The sequence below is a fragment of the Manduca sexta genome, chromosome 2, assembly GCF_014839805.1.
Source record: "Manduca sexta isolate Smith_Timp_Sample1 chromosome 2, JHU_Msex_v1.0, whole genome shotgun sequence".
Taxonomy (NCBI): Eukaryota; Metazoa; Arthropoda; class Insecta; order Lepidoptera; family Sphingidae; genus Manduca; species Manduca sexta.
In genome coordinates, this window is record NC_051116.1 from 1,065,589 (window position 1) to 1,088,346 (window position 22,758).

The 22,758-nt window shown below is 40.9% G+C and overlaps 1 protein-coding gene across 1 annotated transcript in view; it reads right to left on the bottom strand.

The window, feature by feature from the left end:
- Nucleotides 1–1,225: 1,225 nt before the first annotated feature.
- LOC115454130 (tyrosine-protein kinase-like otk) overlaps nucleotides 1,226–22,758 on the bottom strand; it is a 62,221-nt gene continuing 40,688 nt past the window's right edge. The window contains exons 4-18 of the mRNA XM_037437138.1: nucleotides 21,725–21,843; nucleotides 19,507–19,657; nucleotides 18,785–18,928; nucleotides 18,565–18,610; nucleotides 18,097–18,230; nucleotides 17,355–17,483; nucleotides 16,616–16,744; nucleotides 16,102–16,209; nucleotides 14,168–14,304; nucleotides 13,396–13,524; nucleotides 12,158–12,354; nucleotides 8,816–8,927; nucleotides 7,399–7,494; nucleotides 6,977–7,102; nucleotides 1,226–6,216 (exon numbers count right to left, since the gene is read on the bottom strand). Coding sequence (XP_037293035.1) covers nucleotides 6,082–6,216; nucleotides 6,977–7,102; nucleotides 7,399–7,494; nucleotides 8,816–8,927; nucleotides 12,158–12,354; nucleotides 13,396–13,524; nucleotides 14,168–14,304; nucleotides 16,102–16,209; nucleotides 16,616–16,744; nucleotides 17,355–17,483; nucleotides 18,097–18,230; nucleotides 18,565–18,610; nucleotides 18,785–18,928; nucleotides 19,507–19,657; nucleotides 21,725–21,843 — 1,892 coding nt within the window. The 3' untranslated portion in view covers nucleotides 1,226–6,081. The remainder of the gene's footprint in view (nucleotides 6,217–6,976; nucleotides 7,103–7,398; nucleotides 7,495–8,815; nucleotides 8,928–12,157; nucleotides 12,355–13,395; nucleotides 13,525–14,167; nucleotides 14,305–16,101; nucleotides 16,210–16,615; nucleotides 16,745–17,354; nucleotides 17,484–18,096; nucleotides 18,231–18,564; nucleotides 18,611–18,784; nucleotides 18,929–19,506; nucleotides 19,658–21,724; nucleotides 21,844–22,758) is intronic.

Sequence of the window (22,758 nt, forward strand, 5' to 3'; positions counted from 1 at the left end):
AGTTCAAAATAAAAAAAAACACGTCGAAATATTCTTAATAAAAAAGCTTCTTCAATATAAATTGTATACAATTTTAAGTAAATCATTTTTACGACTGTAATTTTATCGATTTCCTATAATTATTTTATAGAACTGGGACTTTCGACTTCCCTTCCTTAGGTTATTTCTAGCGCTTTCTATGTTTATCTTATGTAAGTCTGTGTGACTGCTGTTTGCGAAGAGTACATACAAGCCGATTCCTGCCAGCTTCCCTTTTGTAACTTATACAGGCTCATTTTGACATTGCGTTACTAAATGAAACCACATACTTATCTTCACCTTTGCTGACATTGTGCCAAAACTTATCCATTAATAACGTATATTTCCACCAAAAATCCTGGTTTTAGTTTTCTGTTTTGATCATTTTGTAATTTAATGCAAATACGGCGTGTGCGTGAGTGTATTTCTGACTGAAAGTATGATGATGCTGCGAGGAATTATCTTAGAGTAGTAGTAGTGGCATTAGGGAATCAAAAATTATAATTACTATTTATTAATACTTATTTTGTTCGAAACTTATATTTTTTTATTTTTCAGCTATATGAATAACTTACTTATTGTTAAGTGTTATTTTCAAGTAGATAAGTATGTGGTTTCATTTAGTAACGAAATGTCTAAATAACCATGTATAAAATCTAATTAACAGGAGAAAGATTTCCAAATCCAGGCCGCATTTATGTATGGTACATAAATTGTATCGGGGTCCCTTTCGGTACATTTAACTTCGCCACTGCTGTCTACAATGGTTATACCTGCCAAAGCATCTAAGCACTTTCGTACTCCAGTTTCAAGAACATGGCATTTAATTACATGATCTTATGAGACTTAATCTTTGTTTATTGTTAGGAGAGCAATGATTATTTTTGAATACTGTTGTTAGTTTTTAGGATGAACGACTTGCTCGTTTCTTGTAAAACCGTTGTTTTATGTATTTTTTTAATAACTAGGATTTACAAATCGATTAATTCTAAAATTATAAAAAAAACATTTTATTTCAAAACTTATAGCGCTTTAGAGCTTAATAAAGCGTTTAGGACACAAAGACGTACACAAAAGCGATATATAGCTTACTTAAATTTGAATGATTAAATTTTCAGAACTTAAAAATTTGGGTAATTTTTTTTACAATATACCATTTTATCTTTAATAAAAAAATCACTTATATTGTATCAGTGATTGTTGTTTGATTTATTTATTTTATTGATGCAGATATATTAGATAAACAATATTATTCGTGATTTATGGATACATATAACGTGTTGTACATAATTCCACATTATCTTACTATATTTTTATAAAAGTACAAAAACGTATACAATTAATACAGGAACTTAAAATGCGACTTTTAAAAGGGACATAGCATTAGGCGAGGCGGATCTGTTTATCGATAAAATACCATATCGATAAAAAGTATCGATATTAGTTCTGTTGTATTTAAATATAAATTATCGAAAAATCAGAGTAACTAGCGATACTATTGTATTTTTTTTTATTTGAACTCGCCTTATGACCTCTGCCAGCCCCAAAACAGTAAAACTAGTCTTTACGGGTGGGCTAAATAAAACCTTACAAGATTCCTTTATAAAATTGACAAGTTATTTATTCTAAATATATACGTTATCCATTTTTAATATCGCCAAAGCTTTAACTTCGACAACGCGTTTAACGAATCTGACTTAAAAAACCTTATACGTCAGGTTGTTATTACTTTGAATATTTACTACTTATATCGATAATTTCGACAATCGTTAATGGATAACGTACATTCAAATTCCACATTATGTAGCCTACATTTCTGGCACTAATTAACTTAAAACTACTGTTGGTTTAAAACCAACCTATTCATTATCTACCGTATTCTAGAATCATATAAAAAGCTACTTACTGCATTCGATTATATCGATATAAAGTCACGATAGTATCGATATGTTAAACAATATTAAGGAGGAGTTTTGGTGATTATTGTGAGCGAACAGTGGTTTATAAAAATAGGTATTTTTATTGGAAGATGTTATGGAAGACAGGTTTTTAATGCTGATAAATTGAATGAATTTAGGAGTCATAGTGGGAGTGATTCATGGAGTTGAATGTATAATTTTTTTATGATTACTAAGTTGTTTATTGATCTGGCTTTCTGCGAAAAGCGGAGGTGTATAGTATATTCAAAATATTTTTCACGTTTTATTTCCAATATCGTACTACACTTTATATTGATAAAACCGAAATGCCAACTATGTCATCACCTATTTAAATCCTAAACTACATTAACGTTTGGATAATTAAATTAATTCAATTCACGTATCGATAAACTACATAGACATTAGACGAGATTTGTAAACAAAATCGATTAGAAACAAGAAATAACTCTGTTGAATAAGAAAAAACAAAAACTTACTTTAAATTAAAAACTTACTTAAAATATATTATATAAGTAAATTAGTTTTTCAAATCGACTGTAAACACAAAATCGATTGTTTTTATTGTTTATCGAGTCATAAACGTATTTCAACGCGGTAATCTTTAAAAATAATAAATCAGATTAAAAATGACAGTAAACTTAAAAAACAATTTTATATACAAAGCTCGATAAATCTTACACAACTTAAACTAGTTTATTGCGTAAACACGTCAAGAGATCTCCAGTCTTCAATACACACTTAGCCTATGAGATTTTAATGAAAATCACTTCAGTTTGACACACTGTTGCCGATTAGCAATAATTTAAGGTTTTTTTTATTATATGGCGAGAACTTTTTTATTAGACATACGTATTTATTGTTATGTATCTTCTGTTACTCGACATTGCTAACATCACCGATAAATAAGCTTTGGAAAACATAATAGAAAAAGTGTAAGGTGTCCTTCCTATTCAGTATTATTATTGTAGGTGTATTATCTTCCGTATAACACCTACATTTAAAAATACCTCCTAAGTACCTCCTTAAAATTAATCGCGATAAAATCCGGGAAATACGTAGTTTAATTTTAATGTGTAACATTCGCGTAAACATAAATCATTAGTACCTCCTTGGTAGACCTATGTACCTTCGTATAAATCTTGCGTTTTTAAAACAGATCCTTAGGACTTAAAATACGCGATTCATCGATTCAAATTCAAAGCGCAGAGCCGTTGACTTGACAGTTGACATTAAAAGAGGATCTTTGCAAAAGTTTAATCGACAACAATATGTCAACCAAAACAATCATTTGTTAGTACTTAACCTATAAATGCAATTTCTGGTCGCTTTATAATGTACACTTAATACTAGATTTGCGTTCCGTATAAAAAAATACAGAACGACTTCGCAGAGATTAAAAAAAAATTAAAGAGAAATTTCAATATTGATTTTCGCAATCATGGATTAGTAATTTATAGCATAGAAACAAAAAAGTTTTATAAAAAAAATCACATAAATTCAGTAAAAAATTTGAGACATTGAGCACACAAGGTTAGCAGCCTTACATTCTAACCTAACCTAACCTAACCTAGAATTTCGATTCGATCTGGACGTTACAGTTCGAGAGAATTTCGGACGACCGCGCTCTGTTTAACACTATCAGTCTTACACCTAATCTCATTATTTACAAGTGGCAGTATTATTTAGCTTACGGCATTTCTTATCAACTAACTTAAAACTACGGTGTTTTATGTATTTTTGCCATTATCATAGTTTTTTACGGATATTTGTTTTTATATTTTAACTAATGATGGAAAAATATCAAAAATTGTATGACATTTATTATTAAATACCTTTTGATGTTTGGCAATATTAAACTTTTAATTGTAATCTTAGAGACAATGATAGAATGATTTTTAGTATCTTTAATATAATGACATCTAGCGGAAGACGTGAGAACCACTTTTCTGAAAATGGCTTTGAGATTACATGTACTTAAGAAAATGGCAAAAATACGTAACTCATCTTCATCTATGCTACGCCTAATAACTTAAGTACTATATAAATATAAGATACCTATACAGAAATAAAAAAAACACATAATAGATTATAAAATATACCTAACTTAATTCAGTTTATAATACAAAAAATAATGTTAACTTACTGGCACTTAAGTATAGTTTAATAAATAAACCTTAGGGATAAAGAAATAAGTAAACCTTCAATCAGACGAGGCAATTTTCCCACCTAACTACAATCATGGCTGCATTAATGGCCGAGACTTGCCTCAAAAAACTTGCAGCAAGAAACTGCCTCCGTCCAATCAAGACTTAATATAGATAATTAATGTAGCACTGGGAATTATGACTTTACAAAAATATAGGCAATATTAAACACTTATACAATGTCATTTCGACATTTTGTTACTAAATGAAACCACATACTCGTCTTCACCTTTGCTGACATTGTGCCAAAAATCATCCATTAATAACAAATATTTTTACCAAAAATCCTGATTTTTGTTTTCTGATTTCTCGACCATTTTGTAGTTTAATGCAAATATGACTTGTGCGTAAGTGTATTTCTGACAGAAAGTATGATGCCGCTGCAACAAATTCTCTTAGCGTAGTAGAGGCTTCAGGGCGCGTAAAATTAAAATTACTTTTTAATAATATTTATTTTGTTCGAAACTTACACTTTATTTTACGTCTATAGCTCAAGTAACTTATTGCAATGTCATTTCAAAGTAGATAAGTATGTGGTTTCATTTAGTAACGCGATGTCAAAGTGACCCTGTATAAGACTTACATTTTAACTTAAATAACCTTTAATGAGAAGTTCTTTTTTTTAGACACGAATTCTAAAATAAAAAATGCGTCTCTAGAGAGAAAAATACAACAAATTTCTCGATTTCGGTAAGACGTTTTAAGTCGCTTACATATTTTCCTCTAATTAGTTTATATTCAATGTTTCAGAGTTACAAAGTTAGCGAAATAGCGAAGATTGATAAATGTAAGTATTATTATTACATCGACATAAAATCTGTTCTGCAAGAAAACTTGCAGAAGTCTACTTCCATGAGCGATTTTATCGTGTAAACAATGTGACTTGCTTTGAAGCTCGCATAACTTGCGGCAAGTCGCATGTATATATACAGCAATATTGCAGCTAGTGGAAACGCATTTGAAAAATCTTGCGCAACATATTGCCGCGAGACCTTGCTACTCTAAAATAACTTTACTGTTTAAGGACTTGAGATGCGAGCCAACCCATCTCACAATTAAAAGATAATCCAAAAGACAAAATTAAATTAAAAACAAAATTATAAAATAAAAATATGGTGGGTATACAAAAAATATTTATAAAGAATACTTTAGCATACGTGACACTAAATTATAAATAGTTCTTAACTCTAAGAAACCTACACTAACTTTTCAAAGCGAAACGATAAACGAATTAACTTATATCCATTGCAATGTCCCACACAAGAACTAAAGTGCAGTCACCAGTTGTGTACCAAAAATTTAAACAATCATTTACCTATTTATTTATTATGTTTATTGCGTTTACAATAGAAGTTGGCTATTTATGCTTTTACTAATAAATAAATGTCAAAATTTAGAAGACTTTTTATTTCAAATTCGAATCATTAATGTATGTAGATTTGGTGGAAGGCTTTACTTTAAACTTAAAAGAAAATCATGTGATTTTTTTGTATGGACACGACAAAGTGAACTCATTGTACCTGATGGTAAGTGAAGTAGGGTTCAGATAGTGTTGACTGACGAGCTATGATTATCCATTGCCAATCGCCACAATTATGTTGGCCTCTCAGTATGCCCATATAATTGGAGTTATTTTAATTCACAAGAGAGATCCAACAAGACCCAAAAAGGAATTATTTCCCCGCAATATGTCACATTAGTGTGTCACCTTCCGGGATCAGCCTGTGTACAACCGGCTTCAAACAGGCCGGCATAATTTTGTCGACTAACGTGGGATAATCATCTCCCGTCAGTCGACACTCTGTTTGGACTACCATCAGGAGCAGTGGAATCACCATGATGTGCTGGTATAAGAAGAATGGATATTCATTGACATTTTTGGTACACATCTACTGAATGCACTTTAATATCTCCAAAACTTAGTTCTCATCGTCCTCCTTCTGAGATTTTTTCTCCGAATCATCCGAAGTTATTTCTTGCAGTATAGAGTTTACTTCTTCGCATATATCTGCGAAGTGAGGCCGCTCTGATGGAGACTTGCTCCAGCAACGTTTCTGGTAAAGAGAAAGAATATAGGGAAGATCAAAAACAAATTAGACATATATGAAATGTAGGCATATATGTACGAGATTATCTCGAATATGAATGGAATTATATTATAGTTTATTATTCGGACTATGACCTGTCACCTACACCCCTTTACTCTGACTATGACTTATCACCTACAGCCCTCTACTCTGACTATGACTTATCACCTACAGCCCTCTACTCTGACTATGACTTATCACCTACACCCCTTTACTCTGACTATGACTTATCACCTACAGCCCTCTACTCTGACTATGACTTATCACCTACAGCCCTCTACTCTGACTATGACTTATCACCTACAGCCCTCTACTCTGACTATGACTTATCACCTACAGCCCTCTACTCTGACTATGACTTATCACCTACAGCCCTTTACTCTGACTATGACTTATCACCTACAGCCCTCTACTCTGACTATGACTTATCACCTACAGCCCTCTACTCTGACTATGACTTATCACCTACAGCCCTTTACTCTGACTATGACTTATCACCTACAGCCCTCTACTCTGACTATGACTTATCACCTACAGCCCTCTACTCTGACTATGACTTATCACCTACAGCCCTTTACTCTGACTATGACTTATCACCTACAGCCCTTTACTCTGAATATGACTTATCACCTACAGCCCTTTACTCTGAATATGACTTATCACCTACAGCCCTCTACTCTGACAATGACTTGTCGCCTAAAACCCATAAAAACCTCAAAGTACTCACGAGCAACGACCCCAAAGCCTCGGGCATGGTGGCGGGTATGGTCCACTCGAGTGTACCAGCCTTGAGTCGCTCCAGCACTGAGTTATCGTTCAGCTTCGCGAACGGCAGCTCGGCTTTTGTGTAGATCTGTGGATAATTATGGTTTTAGAATTTAAGGGTTAATGGTTAGATGCATTGAGAAACTTCTACAAATGAAGGTTTTTATAACATTTTTAGCTGTACTAACGGTTTTGCTCCGTACTTTGCTATTTTCCAGTTGCAGTTTAACTACCTAGTCCATTTTCACCTTGAATTCATCGCATTCAAAACTTTTTGATATTTAAACCCAGGCCTACTAATCCACATTTATACATGGTCATTAGGGAATAGATCAACGAGACTACAGTAGGCGTTCATAATCTAAAAAAAATATATTTTCGTACCTCCCAAACAGTTGCAGCGAACATGTAGACATCAGATTTGGTGGAGTACTCGCCCTCCATGACCGCTTCTTGTGGCAGCCAACGCAACGGTATCACCTAAGAGACATTTAAAAACATGACAATTACTGAATGAGAGCAAAATACTCGCTCAAAGGATATCATCATAGAGTGGTCCATAGAGGAAAGATACTTAATGAATATACCTCAATAGCTAACAGTCGTTTTGTGTTTTATACTTTTTTAAGGTAACTAGCTTTTGCCCGCGGCTCCGCCCGCGTTATAAAGTTTTTCGGACTAAAGTTTTCCGTTATAAAAGTCACGCTATATATTTTCCCGGGAGCCTATGTTCTTCCCAAGGTCTCAAACTGTCTCCATACCAAATTTTATCCTAATACGTTGGGTAGTTTTTGAGTTTAACACGTTCGGGCAGACCGATGCAGCGGGGGACTTTGTTTTATGATATATTTTTGTAGAAATTTTTAAGAGGAACAATCCCGTCATACATTATTCTTGCATAACTTTAACCGTTTACGCAGCGCACGCAACAGAAGCTCTCAAAAATAATAAATTGTCCCCGTTTTTGCATCATGTTTCATTACTGCTCCGCTCCTATTGGTCATAGCGTGACGATATATAACCTATAGCACTCCAGAAACAAAGGGCTATCCAACACAAAAATATTTTTCAGTTCGAACCGGTAGTTCCTGAGATTAGCGATTACTGCTCCGCTCCTATTGGGCATAGCGTGATGATATATATTGCCTATAGCATTCCAGGAACAAAGGGCTATCCAACACAAAAAGAATTATTCAGTTCAAACTCCTAGTTTCTGAGATTAGGCATTACTGCTCTGCTCCTATTGGTCATAGCGTGATGATATATAGCCTATAGCACTTCACGAACAAAAGGCTATCCAATACAAAATGAATTTTTAGTTCGAACCGGTAGTTCCTGAGATTAGCCATTACTGCTCTGCTCCTATTGGGTATAGCGTGATGATATATAGCCTATAGCACTCCACGAACAAAAGGCTATCCAACGCAAAAAGAATTTTTCAGTTTGGACCGGTAGTTCCTGAGATTGGCCATTACTGCTCCGCTCCTATTGGGTATAGCGTGATGATATATAGCCTATAGCAATCCACGAACAAAGGGCTATCCAACGCAAAAAGAATTTTTCAGTTCGGACCAGTAGTTCCTGAGATTAGGTATTACTGCTCCGCTCCTATTGGGTATAGCGTGATGATATATAGCCTATAGCACTCCACGAACATAGGGCTATTCAACGCAAAAAGAATTTTTCAGTTTGGACCGGTAGTTCCTAAGATTAGCGCGTTCAAACAAACAAACAAACAAACAAATAAACTCTTCAGCTTTATATAATAGTATAGATATGTGTAGTGAAGTAGTGAAAGTACCTGGTCGTGCATTTTATAGTATTCGTGCGAATCGGGTCCGCGGGTGAGGGCCGCGTGAGACAGCTTCAGGTGGAGCTTCGATGAGATCACGCAGTTGCGAGCCGCTATGTCCCTGAAATTATGAATTTTAAGGTTCATTTTCGTTTATATTGAGAAGGAAATATATGTTTATAAAGGTTTATGATGATTGAGTCGGTCTGGCCGCGCCTGGGGCCGCCCCACCCGTGACTCGTACAATAGTATGAGTGCAGTAGATGTTGTACCGGTGCGTGAGTCGGTCGGCGGCGAGCGCGCGCGCGGCGTGCGCGAGCTGCGCGCTCAGCACGGCCGCCTGCTGCGCCGACAGCGCCGCGGGCCGCGCCTGGGGCCGCCCCACCCGTGACTCGTACAATAGTATGAGTGCAGTAGATGTTGTACCGGTGCGTGAGTCGGTCGGCGGCGAGCGCGCGCGCGGCGTGCGCGAGCTGCGCGCTCAGCACGGCCGCCTGCTGCGCCGACAGCGCCGCGGGCCGCGCCTGGGGCCGCCCCACCCGTGACTCGTACAATAGTATGAGTGCAGTAGATGTTGTACCGGTGCGTGAGTCGGTCGGCGGCGAGCGCGCGCGCGGCGTGCGCGAGCTGCGCGCTCAGCACGGCCGCCTGCTGCGCCGACAGCGCCGCGGGCCGCGCCTGGGGCCGCCCCACCCGTGAGGAGTACAATAGTATGAGTGCAGTAGATGTTGTACCGGTGCGTGAGTCGGTCGGCGGCGAGCGCGCGCGCGGCGTGCGCGAGCTGCGCGCTCAGCACGGCCGCCTGCTGCGCCGACAGCGCCGCGGGCCGCGCCTGGGGCCGCCCCACCCGTGACTCGTACAATAGTATGAGTGCAGTAGATGTTGTACCGGTGCGTGAGTCGGTCGGCGGCGAGCGCGCGCGCGGCGTGCGCGAGCTGCGCGCTCAGCACGGCCGCCTGCTGCGCCGACAGCGCCGCGGGCCGCGCCTGGGGCCGCCCCACCCGTGAGGAGTACAATAGTATGAGTGCAGTAGATGTTGTACCGGTGCGTGAGTCGGTCGGCGGCGAGCGCGCGCGCGGCGTGCGCGAGCTGCGCGCTCAGCACGGCCGCCTGCTGCGCCGACAGCGCCGCGGGCCGCGCCTGGGGCCGCCCCACCCGTGAGGAGTACAATAGTATGAGTGCAGTAGATGTTGTACCGGTGCGTGAGTCGGTCGGCGGCGAGCGCGCGCGCGGCGTGCGCGAGCTGCGCGCTCAGCACGGCCGCCTGCTGCGCCGACAGCGCCGCGGGCCGCGCCTGGGGCTGACAAACAGAGAGGTGTACAATAGTATGAGTGCAGTAGATGTTGTACCGGTGCGTGAGTCGGTCGGCGGCGAGCGCGCGCGCGGCGTGCGCGAGCTGCGCGCTCAGCACGGCCGCCTGCTGCGCCGACAGCGCCGCGGGCCGCGCCTGGGGCCGCCCCACCCGTGAGGAGTACAATAGTATGAGTGCAGTAGATGTTGTACCGGTGCGTGAGTCGGTCGGCGGCGAGCGCGCGCGCGGCGTGCGCGAGCTGCGCGCTCAGCACGGCCGCCTGCTGCGCCGACAGCGCCGCGGGCCGCGCCTGGGGCCGCCCCACCCGTGACTCGTACAATAGTATGAGTGCAGTAGATGTTGTACCGGTGCGTGAGTCGGTCGGCGGCGAGCGCGCGCGCGGCGTGCGCGAGCTGCGCGCTCAGCACGGCCGCCTGCTGCGCCGACAGCGCCGCGGGCCGCGCCTGGGGCCGCCCCACCCGTGAGGAGTACAATAGTATGAGTGCAGTAGATGTTGTACCGGTGCGTGAGTCGGTCGGCGGCGAGCGCGCGCGCGGCGTGCGCGAGCTGCGCGCTCAGCACGGCCGCCTGCTGCGCCGACAGCGCCGCGGGCCGCGCCTGGGGCCGCCCCACCCGTGAGGAGTACAATAGTATGAGTGCAGTAGATGTTGTACCGGTGCGTGAGTCGGTCGGCGGCGAGCGCGCGCGCGGCGTGCGCGAGCTGCGCGCTCAGCACGGCCGCCTGCTGCGCCGACAGCGCCGCGGGCCGCGCCTGGGGCCGCCCCACCCGTGAGGAGTACAATAGTATGAGTGCAGTAGATGTTGTACCGGTGCGTGAGTCGGTCGGCGGCGAGCGCGCGCGCGGCGTGCGCGAGCTGCGCGCTCAGCACGGCCGCCTGCTGCGCCGACAGCGCCGCGGGCCGCGCCTGGGGCCGCCCCACCCGTGAGGAGTACAATAGTATGAGTGCAGTAGATGTTGTACCGGTGCGTGAGTCGGTCGGCGGCGAGCGCGCGCGCGGCGTGCGCGAGCTGCGCGCTCAGCACGGCCGCCTGCTGCGCCGACAGCGCCGCGGGCCGCGCCTGGGGCCGCCCCACCCGTGAGGAGTACAATAGTATGAGTGCAGTAGATGTTGTACCGGTGCGTGAGTCGGTCGGCGGCGAGCGCGCGCGCGGCGTGCGCGAGCTGCGCGCTCAGCACGGCCGCCTGCTGCGCCGACAGCGCCGCGGGCCGCGCCTGGGGCCGCCCCACCCGTGAGGAGTACAATAGTATGAGTGCAGTAGATGTTGTACCGGTGCGTGAGTCGGTCGGCGGCGAGCGCGCGCGCGGCGTGCGCGAGCTGCGCGCTCAGCACGGCCGCCTGCTGCGCCGACAGCGCCGCGGGCCGCGCCTGGGGCCGCCCCACCCGTGAGGAGTACAATAGTATGAGTGCAGTAGATGTTGTACCGGTGCGTGAGTCGGTCGGCGGCGAGCGCGCGCGCGGCGTGCGCGAGCTGCGCGCTCAGCACGGCCGCCTGCTGCGCCGACAGCGCCGCGGGCCGCGCCTGGGGCCGCCCCACCCGTGAGGAGTACAATAGTATGAGTGCAGTAGATGTTGTACCGGTGCGTGAGTCGGTCGGCGGCGAGCGCGCGCGCGGCGTGCGCGAGCTGCGCGCTCAGCACGGCCGCCTGCTGCGCCGACAGCGCCGCGGGCCGCGCCTGGGGCCGCCCCACCCGTGAGGAGTACAATAGTATGAGTGCAGTAGATGTTGTACCGGTGCGTGAGTCGGTCGGCGGCGAGCGCGCGCGCGGCGTGCGCGAGCTGCGCGCTCAGCACGGCCGCCTGCTGCGCCGACAGCGCCGCGGGCCGCGCCTGGGGCCGCCCCACCCGTGAGGAGTACAATAGTATGAGTGCAGTAGATGTTGTACCGGTGCGTGAGTCGGTCGGCGGCGAGCGCGCGCGCGGCGTGCGCGAGCTGCGCGCTCAGCACGGCCGCCTGCTGCGCCGACAGCGCCGCGGGCCGCGCCTGGGGCCGCCCCACCCGTGAGGAGTACAATAGTATGAGTGCAGTAGATGTTGTACCGGTGCGTGAGTCGGTCGGCGGCGAGCGCGCGCGCGGCGTGCGCGAGCTGCGCGCTCAGCACGGCCGCCTGCTGCGCCGACAGCGCCGCGGAGCCGCCGCGCGCCGCGGGCCGCGCCTGCGGGCGCCCGACGCGGGACTCGTACTCCGCCGCCTCCTCCGCCGTGCGCGTCGCCACCAGGAACGTCTTCAGGTCGCCCTGCGTCGACGATACGGTTTTTTTTTCGTATTCTGCTGTCAACACCGAAGGAGCCCCGCGAATGGGATACTGGGCTCCCCGGCTTAACGACAGCAGGGTCACAGGGAATGGGGAAGGAGGTTGGGATTGGGGGGAATAAGGAAGGGGAGGAAGGGGGACGATAATAATCGCACGCACTCATGGCTTTTATCCCCGAAGAGATCGACAACAGCACTACTGATGCATCCATGATATGATCAGGGGCAAGAGTATCGCCATATCGAGCACACATTTCAGACTCTGGGATAATATTAAAAACCCTATATAATTTTGCCCGACTAGGGATGAGCACTGCCGTACCGCGCATGCAGTACAATATTAACGTGTAAATGAAATGAAAAAAAAAATGATTACGATAAGATACAAAATAATAACCCCCTTATTCATAGACGTTTTTTATCTAAGGACGAAGTAATGCTGTAATGCCCAACGGCACTGAAACAGGGAACAGACAAACAAACATAGGGCCGTTGTGATTGGCTAATATTGAGATACAACAATATTGACCAATCACAACGGCCACGCTACGCACTGCAAAGATTGCCATGCAGTCAGCACTGAGAAACAGACTTGTTATCACAGCTTTACTCCGTCCTTAGATAAAAAACGTCTATGAATAAGGGGGTAAGTCTTTAATAAAAAATGAGTATATAAATTGTTAAGACGATAAAAACACGATGGGGTAATTCATCATTAAAAATGACAGATTTTCCATTGCATTAAAAGATATCAAAAAAATATAATTATATTATACCGAACAATATAAGAGTGTCGAGATTTCTTACAAATTATCAATTACTAATGTACACAACAAAAAAAAAACAATTTTGCAACATAACTACACACAAACACATAACATACACAAAACTATTTTTTTCTTTTACCCCATAAAAAATATATTTGATAAAAAAATACCAATCCTAGCCGACAAAAAAGAAAAAATATGACATAAGACTATATATTTTGTATATCATATCTCAGTGCACACACTTTCTTACTTACCCAGTCAGTATGTTCCAGTAGCATACAGTGAGGCTCAGATTCATTGCAGAGTCCAATAAGTCGCACGATATTGGCGTGTTTTACGCGACTGAATAAATCCAATTGACGACGGAATTCCGTAAGTTGTACCTGCAAACGAAAACGATATTGATCAACTTAGAGTCTACTTTACCATTTCATAGTAAATTATCAAACATAATGATCAAATTCAAAAAATGATTTTTACGCTTAAAAATAAATAGGAATCAAATGATTACTTATATTTACCTATATTATTTATTATTTTATAAAGCAAGCATACAGACATAATAATGATTAAAAATAATATAAAAAAGAAATCAGCATCAAAATTGGTTGAAAAATAACAGTAGTTATTTTATAATATTTGAATTATTGTTGGAGCAAAAGTGGAGACGTGGTGGGAATATCGCGCCGTCCTTTTCTCACTCACACAGCATTATGGCCGGTGGCACTGGGTGACGTCACATTTCACCATTACTGTAATTTGACAACTTCCCTTTCCGACTAATTTCAAAACTTTATAACTTATTTATTGTTGCGTAGAGTTTGAATTTCCAAAAGATTTTGGATGAAATACAATTTTGATGAATATATTTTAAAAATGTCCTCAACTACCCTATTCAGTTGCCAAATTATAGCTTTTAGAGCACAAAACTAAAAATTCATAGATTTTGTAATAAGTTATGGTCTAAATGTATTGAATCCAACACCTTTTCTATTTTTAAAAAATCTGATGAAAATTACGAGTTACCTCATCTTTAGTAGTGAGAACTTTGACTAAAACTGGTCTCAACTTCGGCTCGGTGTCGGTAACTTCGTGGTTCCGAAGCTTTTTGACTTGACAGATATCAACTTTAGCCAAGGATACTTCACCAAACTCGCCTCGGCCTGAGGGCAAACGTACAATCATTGTATACAATGGGGTAGTTGCTTAAAAACCAAAATGAACACATAAAATATTATTATTATCGGTAGGTCTCCAGCGATCGAAATTAGAGCGTTGAATTTAATATATTTGTAACACATATTATACATAAATTTTATTCTTTCGCAGTCTTCTTGACATGATAGTTAAATTATGCCAAATCTCGCCTTCGAACACGTCATATGTTTTTTAAAAGTGCTTAACTTTGCATACATTTGGATAAAAAGGAATTTTCACATATATAGAATAATTACAGAAAGTAAACAAACGGGCAAGTAGCACGTGGAGGTAAATAAAAACCAAAATTCATGAACACCCGTACTTTCATAGATATTTCCAGTACCGGCAATCTCGCTAACTGTCGCACCGTGAACTCTATATTGCACAAAATTTTAAAATATTTTATTTAGTTTTATAAGCCAGTGTTAATATCAGAATTCAACCCACTCAAAGTTAACAAAACCGTCGAAATCCCCTATATACTTTAATTCACATACTTCAAACGAAACCAAGAGATGGCGCCACAGTCGAATTACATCGCGCTATCGTTTGCATCACCCGCTTTCTATAAGGTTTTTCAGTACAGTATTAGAGTCACACTGAAACCAATTATCTGATATTGATTTAGTACCCACGCAAAAACTAATTGAGTGAACAGATAATAAATTTTTGAAGCCGTTGTAAGACGGTGTGTAATGACATTATATTGGGGTACCTTGTAAACCCTTTTGGCAAATTCTTCTCACAATATCTGTATGATATTGTGGGAAAAATGTTCCAGATTGGGTTGGGTACGATGGAGTAACGCACAATTTCTGATTTTTTACCCCATTTTGTAGGCGAGTAATAATTGAGTTATAAATGCGATATAACTTTCGTTTTTGAATTAGTAGTTTGAGGTCTTAAAGCTTTTTCCAAATCGTTATGAACTGATGTTATGAAAAAAGTATGTACTCTTCGACTATATCTTTGTTCATTCGTAATTTTATTTCTGTTTGAGAGCACATTGCCATGCATACTATTGCACTTCATCTATAATGCTTCAATTTTGGCTCCAACGCATAATATAGTCCTGTATCAATAATGCTTTAGTATTAGTATTTTCACCATGTAAAATTCTAAAACAATCCTTTTGGCCAGAAGAAGTAATTTATTTATTGGGTTTTAAGGAAAAATACAAGCATATAATGAAATGGGGTATTTCATCATATTTTATTGCTTACCCCAACACGAATGTATCAATGATTGGTTAATGCTTTTGTTTCTTAGTAGAACAGTAAAAAAAATACAAAGCATTCTACAAATTATAATAGTAATGACATATTTCTACTGCAAACGCCGGCAACATATCGATGATTCATGTATTATTTTTGATGGTCGACGGTTATCACTTACCATACGATCCACTTGCTCGTTTACCCCTTTTATATAATTATAATAATAATATCAGTCCTGTATTACATACTGTCCCACAGCTGGGCACGGGCCTCCTCTACTACTGAAAGGGATTAGGCCTTAGTCCACCACGCTGGCCTAGTGCGGATTACTAGACTTTACACACCCTCAAAATATCTATAGAGAATTTCTCAAGTATGCAGGTTTCCTCACGCTGTTTTCCTTCATCGTAAAAGCAAGCAATAATTCACAAAGAATATACACATAGTTTAAACAAATTTTATAGGTGTGTGCGCTTGTGTTTTGAACCTGCAGATATTCGTCTAGGCAATCTGTATACCTCTTTTACTATAAAAAATTCTCACCTAATACGATTTGTTCGACGATCAAACTCCGCGGTACGGACAGACGGTCGAATTGTCCTGATTTTTTGGACGCTCGCGATACTGCTGACACTTCGGAGTTATCCGGACCTGTGGGTAAAGATACGGTTATTTCCTAAACCTTCAAAATAAATTATCAATTTAGGGCAGATTTTATATCTGATATTATAATATAGTTATCTGATATTATAGTATAGATTGTGTGGCAAATGGACTTCTAAATTAAAATCTTGGAGTCGACAAACACTACGCTCTCGTAACCAAATTAATTATTATATTGTTGTTAACTAGTTCATTTCTTCTTTTTATTGCAGTTGTTTTTACAACATAACAAGATAGTTTATCCTAGTATAATTTATATGTAAATTAGTGACTACAATTAGTAAATGCTGTGAATATTTATGTACTTAGACTTAGATGTATTTATTATTATTTTTGATATGAAACTGTTTATAATTAGTATTCGATCTAATATATAAATAAATACCCAACATACCACTGTCCTTCTCCTGCGGCAGCAGCCTGCCGTTTTGCGCGGGCACACCGTTCACTTTCACCTTGTCGTCTTCGCACTCTTCCACAAGCTTCTCGCGACCGTCTACCATCTCCAACTCCATTTTTTCACCTGTAAAATACATCCAAATGAAAAAGTGGAAAAACGCCTGGTAATTAGAAATAGCAACGACATAGAATTAAATGAGGGCATTTATATTTTTTATTTTGTGTGGTTGCCTTATGGTTATAGCTGCATATAATTGCTACATATTTTTCTCCTTTTAGGGAAGATGAACGAACAACACATCCACAGGCTCCGTTATAGGATATAAATAATCCCCCAAAAATAACTTGAAAAAAAAAGAAAAAAACGAATGTCTACATAAAACATAATTATAGCCATTTTTTAATTCCATAATTATGAAATATGATAGAATTAATATAATAGAACATAGATTTTTTTTGTTTTCGAGAAACGGGATACCGAGACGAGACGGTACAGAGGCAGACCGAAGACGAGGTGGAAGGAAGTAGTGCTGAGGGATATGGGCGAATATCAGGTGTCCCAAGATAACATCGACGACATCATGGATAGAGCGAAGAAGAAAAACGGGAAAATCTGGCCTCACCGCCATGTGGACTCATAGCTTGGAAGAGAGAAAAAGAGAGGTTTTTAAGGCACGGGCTTCCTCACCTGGGAAAATGAACACGTCCATAGTTGAAAGATTGGTAAATGTTACCTCTCTGCCTCCTTCGCAATCTTCGTCTCCTGCAGTAGACCATCAGCGCGAGCACCAGCACCATGTACGCTCCCGCCACGGATATCGATACAACAACAGCTTTGCCCGCGACTCCGCTTGATTCTTGCACTGAAAAATAAAACATTTATTTTATTTTTACTTATAGTATTTCGTTGTTTTTGCTTAACCGTCCTGTCCCTTATCACCAGCGAGTCATTGTTGGTCTATAATGTATAGGATGGTAAAGATTTTTTTCACTGCAAAGTGACCCTACTGTACCTGATAGTAAGTAGAGAAGTCCAATGAAATATCGACTGACGAGAAATGACCCTAGGCAATAGACACAATTGGGACCTGTTGGAACCTACGGGCTGATCCCAAAACGCGACACTTACGTGGGGCATTATGGTGGGTTTTAACAGCTGGTGTACGGTAGCTGCTATTCAGGACATAAATATATGTCGGAATAATTTGTGAGAAATTAGTAGATTTAAGAAAAAAATGTATAATTAATTTTCGTTATTCTCCTTGCAACCCTTTACGTTGTTAGCTGTCAGTGTCAGATTTTGTTCTTATGTCAGTAAGTTGTCAAAATTGACAGTTTTTACGATGAAAGACGATAAGATTTTTGTTTTGTACGAATTCTAATAAAAATAAAGTTATTGGAAGAAAGTGAGATCTGAATGGTAATATCCCTACATATATCCTACCAGCAAATTCTCTTCAGCAAATTGACACTCACCATGATGCACAACGAGGAGGGTGAGCTCGTTCCTGGCGAGTCCTGCGGCGCTGCCGGCCGTGCAGCCGTACCGGTCCGCGTGCTGCGCAGACACGTTCCTGATCATCAACGAACCGTTGTTCAACAGGAGCAGTCTGGCGAAGATACTTGTGGTTTATAAGGGGTTTCATAATGTATAAATAGCTGGACAGATGTAGAGAGGGCAGAAAGAGGAGAGAAGCATAGTGGGCTGAATAAGAAATAGAACAATGAGAAAAGAGATTAGAGAAAAGAAGTAAGTGGTAACGGAATTGCGAGAAGATTGTCGGAGATATGTAAAGAGGGAAAGGAAGCGATAGAAAGGAATAAGGGGCAGAAAGAAATGTAGTTGCTCATAGGGAATCTTAAATATTTTAAGAAACCGCCATATTGCCTCGTTGTGATGATACTTTAGGGTTAACGTATCCATGGACACAAGAGCTCACTTACCTAGCAAAAGAAGCGTTGACGCTATTTTCAACATCGACTCCGTCTTCTGAAAAGCCCAAAATAATTATCCACCTTAGATTTTGTTTACACAAACTGATACCTCCTTAAAAAAATGATTAAGGCCATTTTCAATTGACAGATAGAATTGAGATCTTTTAATTTAAATAACGAATTATTATTCTTTTTGTTCCTTCCTTGTTATTGTTTTAGTTCTACTTACGTGGTTTCTGAAGGATGGTAAGGTTCCTGTCCCAGTGCGTGGTGGGAGGCGGGTCACCGCTTACGATGCAGTTGAGCACCACCGTCTGTCCCAGCGGCGCTTCCACTGTCTGTCCTGATGCTGGCTCTATTACCCGAGGAGATACTGCGGAGAATTGTTATCAAATGAATGAATGAGTACCTCATAGCGGAATTTCGGCAATGGCGGCCGATCTCAACGGAGATCAGCTAGGTACAGAGAAAAAGTTATAGTGCAAAAGTGTGTGCGCAATACACAGGTGCACTCTCTGTTCCTTCACTCTTATAGTCCGGTGAGACGGGAATCTAACATGACCGGAGAAAGATCAGGCGCAGGACCAACGGCTTTACGTGCTTTCCGAGTCACGGGTGTATCACACCGCCAACTTCCTGACTCCGAGCTGCGGCTTAGTAGTTTATAAAATAGAATATCCCAGCCACAAATATATTTATATTAGCAAAAATTATCTCTTAGTCCATGAAATAACACACAATCAATTAATATGATAAATGGAACCATAATATTTATTGTATTTAAGAATAAAAGCATCTGTAGAAATTATTCCTTAAACAAATTCGCTTTAAGGGTATCGTCACACTTCTGTTTATTGTCGTTAAGGCAGATTTTATTAAAACAAATATTAACAGCATTTGAAAAGTCACCATCTACCTATAATTGGCTTTTCTGTAACACTCTTCACTTACCGACGATGTCCAAAGTGATGTTAGCAGTGATAGTATGTTCGCCGTCGATCGCCTTGCAAGTGTAGAGTCCTGCGTGCCGTCGCGACGCTTCGGTCACCATGAGGGTGCCGTTGGATGAAGTCACTCCTTCAGGGAGAGGGTCCTCTGAGTTCTGAAAGGGAGGAGATGAAAATAGTAGATATTGTATTCTAGTAAGGTTGTTTTTAATGCGTTTGAATGACGAGACGAGCATGCCGTTCCCTATTGGTAAGCAATACGACCGCCCATAAACAGTAACAACCCTACCGCCCTTAAATTGTTGCAAAAACACGACGCGATAGTCTATGTCAGCTATACTCTAAGTGTGTTCCGCGGAACCCTAGGGTTCCGTGATACCTCTGTCGGGGTTCCGCAAGAATTTAGAAAAAAAAAATCAAAACACCTCTCTCAATAATAATTAGTAACTGTGACATTGTACTTTTATTATGCTGATTAATAAAAATACACTTATAAAAACAATTGTTTTATTGTAGGGTTCCATCAAGTATTTTGCTTCCCAAAAGGGTTCCGTCATTTAAAAAGTTTGAGAACCACTGGTCTATGTCGTTTCATTATATGTTGTTAGTTTTGTATTGCAACTTATTTTCTAAAAAATATACAAAAATATGATATTAAATTTATTGTCTATGGGAAATATTTTATCTATATATATACAAAAGTAAGTTACACAATATATGACTCAAGAACGGCTGAACCGATTTGACTGAAAATTGGTGGAGAGGTAGCTTAGAACCAGGAGATGGACATAGGATACTTTTATGCCGTTCCCGTGGGACGTGACATAAAACTTTGTATAACAAAACGAAATTTGGTATGGAGATATATAGTTTAAGACAGTTGGAAGGTTATAGGCTACTATTCCGGGAAAATATATAGTGGGACTTTTATCCCGGAAAAGTCCTTCACAAAAGCTAGTTCTTAATAAATAGGTGCAGATAGAGCGGGCAGGGCACGCATCAGAACTGAGGCGTTACAATCATTCAGCCGGAAAGATTGTGGAATGCACCCGCACATCTAAAGAAGTTTACAAAGTACCTATTCCCTAATCGTTCATGTCATCCTCTCCCAGTGACCGTCCTGAGCCGAGGTTCGTACCCGTTAGTCATTAGCGGGTTGCAGCATGGTCGTTAAATTCAAGGGTTGCGAGCGCCTACAGCACTCACCCAAAAGTCCGGTGTGTTTCTATAAGCCGACCTTTGTCAGGCTAACAAACGTAATTCAGTTTAAAAGAATGTGCATAAAATTTACCTGAAATAACTTATTGATCTTAGGGATAATCGGTAACCTGGATGCGATAATTAAAGTTACAGACTTGGTTTTAAAATTAATAGAATGAAATATCATTTATTTTTATAATTAAATAGCACCGGACTAAAAAAAATTGCTAAGAAGACTTTTGGTGAATAAGCGCCTTTTTTTGTATTAGCAGTGAATAATTTGTTTCACGGCCGTCTTTAATAATAATCCCGATCGCTATTTCCGATCCATCGCCAAAATTCGCCAATCAGAACAATTTTTTTTTGACATGCTTACAAATTACTTATTTGGCTTGAGTTATTCTCCGGATTGTACTATAGATTGAGATTGGAATCGTTTATTGAAACTACCAATAATAAAAAATATTTTATTAATCTAACCTAACTTCACTAGCATACTACAACTGAACTGAAATTTTCCGAAAAGGACAAATCTTAATTATAATTTTATTTTAGCTCACATAATATAAATACCTATTAATTATTTATTTGTTATATAATTTTTATTAGTTTGCTTATATAAATAACAAAAGTGAAGCCGATAGAAATCTGGTCATAAGGACCCTACGCCACTGGTAAACAGAAAGACAAGTTAATATCATATTTATTATTATAATTTAATATCAGCCTTGTATTATATACTGTCCCACTGTTGGGCACGGGCCTCTTCTGAGAGCGATTAAGCCTTAGTTCACCACGCTGGCCTAGTGCGGATTGGTAGACTATAGAAAACTTATTCAGATATGCAGTTTTCTTTACCGTTAATGCAAGAGATAATTCAGAAAAAAATACACACATAATTTTAGAAGTCAAAGGTGTGTGCCTTTTGGATTTGAACCTGCGGACATTCGTCTCGACAGTCTGTTCCACACACTAGGCTATCGCCGCTTTATCATATTTATTACTACACGCGAAATACATACCAAATACCAGGTAACAGTTGGTGAGACGCCGCCCGCGACCTTACAATGAATCTTGCCCGAAGTGTTTAATTCTAGCAGCTTCTTGTTGTAGGGCACTGGCTCGAAGTGAAGAGTGCCATCTGTTTAAAAAAACGTTTATAGTCATCGATATATATGTACTACTTACTAGATCTGGCGTTGCGTACTCATTGTGTTTGACTCAACTGTACTGCAATCCGTACATCTGACTTTAGTATGGTCAACATTGACAGCGTGTGCTTATGTACGGGCAGACGCTCATAATATAAGAACCCGAGTCTAAGTGTAAACTTCGATGTGAATAAAAAATATTAACCAAATAAGTAAAATTATTTGTTGTGAATAAATAAATTATATGACGTTTTGGTTGCCATTTTAGTTCAGATTTTGAACAAATAGTTTATAGAGACGTTCGTGTCTATAGAATATACGACAATGTTTATAATTTTGTAACAGATATCGGTATATTATTACATCGGTTTTAATAAAATTGGTACGAAAGAAGCCTAAACAGGATGAAGCAACATTCAGACATTTTTGTTAGTAACCGAACTTCACGATCGAAGGCGTAAGCCAACTTTATTTGGTCTAGTAATGTCTAATTAGTTAAGAGCAAAGCCGTTACTCGAAAATTCGAGACGGGCTTGTTTCGGACGTAGAGTGATTAATTAGTCTTTTCATTTCGGGCTTCATTTGTATATTGGCTTTTCATTTGAAACTTTGAGATTAACAAACCACGGAATCGGTTCTAGTTTTCCTTTTAATACTTGTGAATGATTAAGTTGGATTTTTAACCTTGTTAAAAAAGGAAAAACTTCTGAATACGCGTATGCATTTTTAATATATTGTTCTGAGTAATCCGAATACTTCGAAATTTTGTGAGTAGGTTTTTTTTTTATTGATGGGCGGTCGTATCGCTTGCCATCTGCTAGTAAGCGATACGACCGCCCATAAACAGTAGAAACACTATCCAAAACCTTAAATTACAAAGTATTGTTTGATATTCTACTGCGCCC